Source organism: Artemia franciscana, chromosome 20 (assembly GCF_032884065.1).
Source record: "Artemia franciscana chromosome 20, ASM3288406v1, whole genome shotgun sequence".
NCBI classification, from domain to species: domain Eukaryota; kingdom Metazoa; phylum Arthropoda; class Branchiopoda; order Anostraca; family Artemiidae; genus Artemia; species Artemia franciscana.
Genome location: NC_088882.1, coordinates 6,449,107 through 6,457,057, shown reverse-complemented (window position 1 = coordinate 6,457,057; position 7,951 = coordinate 6,449,107). Strand labels below are relative to the sequence as shown.

At 34.8% G+C, this 7,951-nt stretch overlaps 1 protein-coding gene across 2 annotated transcripts in view; it reads right to left on the bottom strand.

Annotated features, from left to right (window-relative positions):
- Nucleotides 1–1,801: 1,801 nt before the first annotated feature.
- Nucleotides 1,802–7,951, bottom strand: part of LOC136040370 (casein kinase I-like) — a 51,130-nt gene continuing 44,980 nt past the window's right edge. The window contains exons 7-8 of one of the 2 annotated variants that reach the window (XM_065724629.1): nucleotides 7,385–7,581; nucleotides 1,802–3,024 (exon numbers count right to left, since the gene is read on the bottom strand). In XM_065724629.1, the coding sequence (XP_065580701.1) occupies nucleotides 2,988–3,024; nucleotides 7,385–7,581 (234 nt within the window). In that variant the 3' untranslated portion in view covers nucleotides 1,802–2,987. The remainder of the gene's footprint in view (nucleotides 3,025–7,384; nucleotides 7,582–7,951) is intronic. The other variant, XM_065724630.1, reaches the window with a different exon arrangement.

Here is a 7,951-nt window from a genome sequence, read left to right as displayed (position 1 = left end):
TTATTTATTATTTATTTATTTTTATTTATTTATATCCTTTTTATATCCTTTTATTTATTTTATTTTTTATTTTTATTTATATATCCTTTTTATTTTTTTTATTTTCTCACACTTAGTCAGTGTAGCACTGGAAATTATTTCCAGATTGTTGCCCCCCCCCCCATTTTTTTTGAAAATCTTAGCTCTTATTAAATTTGAATTTCAGGAGATTTTACTGAAAACGTAGGGAAATACACATTACATAAGTATTAAGTTTCTCATTTTACTATAAGGCCATTCCTTTGCACATGGCTCGGATTGCGTTAAGCACCGACTATTTGGGCATAATAACAATATTGTGGGAAATTAAAAATGATATGTACCTTGTGGCCAGGCCAACAAATTGCTAAAATCGTTATGGCTAGGTGGCCAAGAAGAGACCTTGCAGTAAAGTGACAAACTTGGCATTTATAAAATATGTAGCCCCGCCCATTTTTTGTGACATTCACTGAGACAATCTTAAAGTTCTAGCGAATTTAAGGAGTTAAAAATTGTGTAGAAGCCAAGATTACCAAATATTAATTTGCTGTTTTTTTTTTGGGGGGGGAGCGGGGACATTCTTGAAACAACTTTTAGTACCATACTAAAAACTAACATGCTAAACCTTTTTGCATGTAAAAACTAAGGAACGCTTAAAAAGGTTATGTATATCGCGGCTGAGCCTTTAACCTGCATAAAACGTAGGGGCTTATTTGCCATTTATTCTGAGGCTTTTTATAAAAAGACTAAATTACTCTTTTACTACACTTACAACAGAATACAAGTTTTACATGGTTTTTATATTTAATTTGTTAGTTTATTTGCTATTTATTTAATTTCGTTTTCTTTACTGTCCAGTCTCAAACACTTAAAGGCTACCATCTTTGTCCACAGGAATGGTTGTACTAAAACAGGAATATATTTTTTCGTACCTGGTTCAGCTTCATTGATAGTAAATAAACCGGAATATTTGAAAAATTAATTTTAAAAAAGGCGAGACTTTTTTTGGCAAAAGGAAATTATTCATGACATTGAATTTCGTTAAATTTGGGATAAAGCCAGGGAAGTTTAAAAAGAAAAGTGTGTATTTTCAAAATATAGAGCACGGGCGGATCTAGAGCAAAATCCTGAAGAGGGATGGGGGGGGGGGGTTAATGTAGCAAGGGTGCCATTAACCAAAATATTTGAGGGGAGGTGCAATGTGACAAAAATTAACCAAATTGACAAATATATTTTTAAGAATGAAAAAACGAAAAAAAAAACAAGGAATAAGGATAAAAGAAAAAAAAATCTTCGGGGGGGGGGGGGTCCCCCTCTTCCTGAATACGCCAGTGGACTACGCCTTGCACTCGCTTCCTAAGTTCGTGGCACTTATAATGTCACATCAAAACAAAGTGGTTGACACAATATAATCAAACTGTTATATTGCTTCAATTTAGTATATACCCCTGAAAAGAACCACTACAAAGACCAAGAAACTCGAACATGAAAATTCCTTTATACCCCTGAAAATACCCCTGAATTTAGTATATACCCCTGAAAAGAACCACTACAAGGACCAAGAAACTCGAACATTAAAATTCCTTTATACCCCTGAAAATACCCCTGAATTTAGTATATACCCCTGAAAAGAACCACTACAAGGACCAAGAAACTCGAACATGAAAATTCCTTTATCGCTAAAGTGCATAGACTTATTATTATTATTATTATTTTTTTTTTTGCTTGGAGACTGTATCCAAGTTCAGGATACAGGAGTTCAGGATTCTTAGTTTAAAATTAGTTTAGAATTCTTTTTTTTTCTGGTTTAAACAATTACAAACACAATTTTAAAACACGCTTCTGTTACAAATAGAGCAAGCAACTTTTTTTTCTCAGAGAGAAGAGGGTGTCACAATTTTTCTAGGGAGTGAGATAGTTTTTTAAAGCAATTTTTGGAAGAAAAGTACCGTTTTTTTTCCCCAAATTTTGATAATATTTTCATTTTTTGAATATCTTTTGTCTCCGAGGGGAATGTGTCTGAAGCCTTGTCCTCCACTGTGGACGGCACCCTTATCGCTTACACACGTAACAAAAAAGCTACGAAGCCTTGATTTAGTACTCAAGCATTTTTGGGAATGTAACAAATTAAAACAAAAAGATGGCACTTCAACCAAAAAGAAAATATAAACAATTTTCATAATATTGCAGGGGCAAAAAACGAGAAATTTGTCAACTTATCATTATTCTATAAAAATGGCATATCTTCATTCTGGTTACAGCAGAATATGTCTAGTTACAACTACCATGACTTCATTTGACAGAGTGAGGCAGGGGGAGGGAGGGAGAGGGTGGCAACTACTTTGAATCATTAAAGACCTGAGCGTGTGTGTATTTCCAAACATAGAAATAAGGGGGAGAGGACCTTGGACAATTCTAAAGGAGAGGATTCGCCATATACCTTCAAGAAGTGTGGTATACACACTTATTAGGGGAGGGGGTGAAATTTTCTTATATTGGAACTCAGCTTAAGAGTCAAGGAAGTACATCTTCTAGGGGGAGGGGGAAGTAGAGCTTGTTTCCTTGAGAAGACAACCCCCTGAAATGTCAACCCTACTACGCCCAGGAGGACAATATAGCAGTAGCAATATTCAAACTGACATGAATACAAAATTAAATATTTTGTTTTTAACAGTTACTCAAGCGACTATCCTAGAAAAAATATATATATATGTATATCACAACAACTATCAAAATTTACGTCACTGAAAGAAAAGTTGAATAAATGCACTTCTCACTACTGCGAATTTTTCGCGAATGCAAACTTAAAGCGAATCATCAACTCTTGGCAAACACGAGATTAGCAAAAAGATGTCCAGATTAGTGCCGGTGAAAATCAAATGACTCACCTACACATATCGATAATCGATTTCCATAGACCATTGAAATAATCTATTTATATACAGAATAGTATCACATTAAAGATTGTATCATTCTACGGGTGGTCGCACAATTTTCCTCAGACTACTGAAAATAAAAGAATATTTTAAAATAAAAATAATTTATTAAGTATTATTGATAATATATTAGGTTAGATTGCCTAGGAATTTCGACCCCTCAACGGACTTCAAACACGGAGAGGAATAGGGGAAAAATTCTCCTCCTTATATTTTCGCGGATTAACACCTTTAGACCCCTCCCCACCAATCGTATGATTCCAACTTTTTTCAACTAGCCAGTGTTGACACTTTCTGCGTTTAAACCCGAGTATAGGTAAATTATCAGAGTGGAAATTGGCGCTAATGACAGAAAACGGAATCTAGCGTTGGGCGACCCTTAGCATTATTTCAAGCTTTATAATGTCTTTCTGTCAGAAACTAAGATCACATACATATTACTACACTTATTTGGCCTACTACACAATTAAACCACAATTACACTGGAAAAAGGTAATGTCACCAACCGAAAAATGAAGCTTTATTTTGTCAACACTAGCGCCAGTTCCCACTCTCATAAGTTACCCATCCTCTTGGTCTAAACCTCATAATGGGACCCTTTGACACCTTTTTAGGACAAAATTTGAAGTTTCAGGTTTAGGGGGCTGACAAATCTGACAATTTTAAACGCACATCTATTGTTAGACTAAAAACAAAACAAAAAATTACACATTAGTAAACATACATTCCCCACCCATGTCCGGGGTTTGCTTATCCAAACCAACCCACAGTTTTTCTAATAAACATGAACGAAACAAAGATAGCACACGTAACCCGTTAGCTTGAACACTCGATAAGACTGGCAAGACGAATATAGAAGCACAAAAGGTGTTTATTGGTGGTTTCCCTAAACGGGATGGTAGACATATAAGATTTAGATTTTGGACGATATAAAATGGCGTCACAAATTACTGACGCTACTGACAGTGTAGCGTCTGGTGACTTCATTAAAGGTGGAATATTCGTAAGAAAACTGTACAGTTGATATATAATTAATCTATGTAAATAGTATACTAAAATATTAATAGAATTGACCAATATAAATCAATCTATAATTAAAGTGTTAATCAATAATGTTATAGGATTAAAGCTGTAACTTCCGTCTGCATGAGATTATATAAATATAATAAGGCTACTATATTATTAGCATAATTGTAGGCTATTTGACTTTAAGCTGGAAAGTCCCCCCCCCCCCCCTTGTCTGGATTTTAAGTACCTTTAAATACAAGTATACAACAGCTTAGGATAAAAAAGTCATCGGATAAAAAAGTCATCAAATACTAGATGACGCAAGTAATTTTCTTAAACGCTAGCACTGCTAGCTGTAATTTTCTTAAACGCTAGCACTGCTAGCTGTAATTTTCTTAGACACTAGCACTGCTAGCACTAATTTTCTTAGACAATAGCACTGCTAGAACTAATTTTCTTAGACGCTAACATTGCTAGCTGTAATTTTCTTAGACACTATCACTGCTAGCTGCAATTTTCTTAGGCGCTAGCGCTAGAAGTTAGACGCTAGCTTTTTAGGATCGAACAAAATTTTGATATAACTATCAAAAAGTCATTTGATAATAAAAATTTGTTGATAATACAAAATTATTTTGATATTATAAGTATAATTTTTGAAATAATCAGAACAATCTTCAAGAATCATTTGAAGCCGAATTCCATTTTCATAAGGTAGGCAAATCTCAAACCGGTGGAGGATTTTGGAAGGTTAAGCGAGCGTTTTTACTTCATACAGGCAGGGCTACTGGGGATGAAATTCTGATTTTTTTTTTACCCCCTCCTACATTTTAAAGCACCCGAAAAGACAAGCACTTAGCAATGATTTCTCTCTACATGAGATAATTAATTAGAACTGATCAAATAAGTCATCGTATTTTAAAAATAATTTTTTAAAGATTAATTGACAATAACAATTCCTTGATAATTATCATATAACTGATATTATATTTACAATTTTTGATAAACTCAGAACTCTCCATCAAGAATTAATTGAAGTCGAATCTCATCTTAATAAAGTAGGCCTAAATCAGACGGGGAAGATTTTAAAACGTTTAGTGAACTAAATAACTTTAAGCAAACCGGTCTACTGAGGACGGAATTTTTTTTTTTTTTACCCCTCCTACTTTTTAAAGCGCTCGAATAAGCAAGCACGAAGCAGCTTAGGATCGAACCACAGCTTAGATACCAATACAGTTATGAAAACTCGATTTATTTTTGGGATGCAGTGCGCGGTAGCGATGCTAGCGCCTGGAGACAGGAAACTGGTATTGGTATCTAATTGGTAACAGGAAACTGTTACCAATTAGCTGTCTAAGCTGTGTATGCAACAAAACAAAATTGCGTTCCCGCCTATGGTGTTGTAGTACGATCTACGCGTCGGAGCACGGGCTTGGAGGAGGCGCCGGGTTCAGAGCTCTGTACCAAAAGACTCTCATGGGCAAGATAGGAGTTTTCATAACTGTGTTGGTATCTAAGCTTAGGATCGAACGCAGTTAGCAAACGCTAGATGACTTTCTTCAACACTAGCGCCAATTTTCGCTCTGATGTAAGTTTCGTATTCATTGTGGATTATTAAACATGAATACAGGAAAATAAACAGAATTCAACAATTTTCAGACTTTTTACATAAATTAGGTTATGAAATAACAACAACAAGAAGTTCTATATTTACAAATAACTAGCTTGGATCCTTTCACTTGAAAAACATGTTTTTATTTTATTTTATTCATACTCGAAAAAAAATATCCGACTGTAACTACTACTCCGACTGTAACTATCATTCGCATAAAAGAGGGCAATGTTTTGTTGTTCAAGCTTATCTCCATATTTAAAAGAAGTAAGATAAGTAATCTATATTGATATACTTTTGGGACAGGTCAAAGTCAATCTTGATCACTTAAAAAATTAAGATAGGTGTCCAGACAGGTCAGATGACCAACCCTCTGGTTCTGGGAACGTAGGAATGGTGAACCTGATTAAGTCCAACAGGGAATAACAAAACCCTATTTTAATGTCATCTTGGCAATCTTGACGAAAATTACGCCAAATTCAACACATCAAGAACCACAGGGCTGAGGTTTCAGATTACTAGAGATAATGATAAAAACTATCCTTTGTTAAACCCTGGTATCTACACATAAATGCAATTTCCAGGTCAGTTTCTCCTAATCCCATTTTATGGGACAGAATAGTGATAGAACCATTATTAGAACAGTGAACTACACCAGAAACTATCCGACTCGATACATGTTACTATTAACCCTTTTCATGGTCTTCTAAAATGTTTTCTACAGTAATTTAATGTGTTATCAGAAGTTTTTTTTGTGTGTTTGTTTTATACTCCGCTGTTTCAAGTAGGTCACAAATAAATTATTATTATTATTGATAAGTCCCATGACAGACAGAATATTTCTGTTACAATTTCTTCTATAGTGCTTACTATCTACAGAGACAAAAACACATTTCACTTGGGTTACCATACTCAAAGCCAAGTTTGTATAAACTACAATCACGAAGTCAAGTCCACGAAGTCCACGTCCATCAGAAAATTGACTGGAAATATAGAAAAAAACAGACCCCAGAAAACCCATTGAAGAATTCTTTTAATTTCGCCATTTTCTCAGACCCTGAAAAATGTTCTGATTAAAGATTTGGAAAATAGAAATATTAGGTTTCGGCAGAGGACAGCCAAATAACCCCCTTCCAATATTGGATATTTTCTGTTTGTTTTAAATTTTAATGTTGCCGTTTATTCTTCCCATAAATCGGAAACACACTTGCACCACAAGGGGATTTCTCCCTCTGTTGTGAGGAAATCTGAAGTTTAACGCTGAAGTTTTGGTTTTCCACTCCCAAAGCTAAGTATAGATATACTAGAGTTACGAAGCCAAGTATCCACGTCCATCTGAAGAGATGAAAAATAGAAGAAAATGGACCCTAGAAAGCCTATTGACGAAATTCTATATCTTCAACAATTTCTGATACCCCTTAAATATTCCAAAATAGTAAAAAATTTAAAATCCTGAAAAAAAATTCGAGAAATTGTAAACTTGGGATTTCAAATTCCGAATTCTATGTTTTTATCTATTTCTTATCAAATTCTGAAACATCTAAAACTCCGAAAATTCTGAAACTCGAAAAATTAAAAAAGTCCGTGAAAATTTTGCCTATTAAAAACTTGAAAATACGAATATTAGGCTTTGGAAGAAAACAGCCGAGCAGCGTCCTCATATATGCTATATTTAGTTTAAGGTCTTAATGCTGTTGATTGTTCTTCCCCTAAATTGAGACCTCTCTAGAATTTCTCTCTGTTAATCCCCTCCATTTCCAAAAAGACTAGCATCAGATTTTTCTCATTAGAGCAATATTCAAATAAAACTTACGGAGGTAGGTAAGGGCCACTGGCAGTTGTAGTTGCCGGAAGAGGCTGGGCTGACATCTGCTGCGGCACAACTATTTCTGTCATCTTTCTCGAAGAGGTGGCAACGGTTTTATTTTTGGATTCCACCTCTTCAGTACTTACAGGAGGCAGGACACCAAGTTGGGGCGTTGAACCTGGCTTTCGAACACCAGCGCCACCCTAAATAAATGGAAATTATTGCAAAAAAAAAGAAAAAAAAGAAAAAAAAGAAAAAAGACTGAAGACGATACATCACAGCTTACGTTGGAAGGCGCTTGAGACCAACTTAGCACAAAGTCGTTTCAGTTCCGTGGCTACACTTGACGGTGTCTCGAAGTACATTGCTAAATATAATTTAAAGTACAATTTAACGAGTTTCCAAGTGTATTATTACGTTTACATTTATATACGTATTTATGTTTTCTAGATGAATCTTCTAAGCGTAATCTTGGATACTCGTTGAAAAGAACGCGTAACGAACAATACGCTGCAAGAAAAATATGGTTCTATCCCACTTCCTATGGCTAAAATGAAAGAAAAATTTATAAAA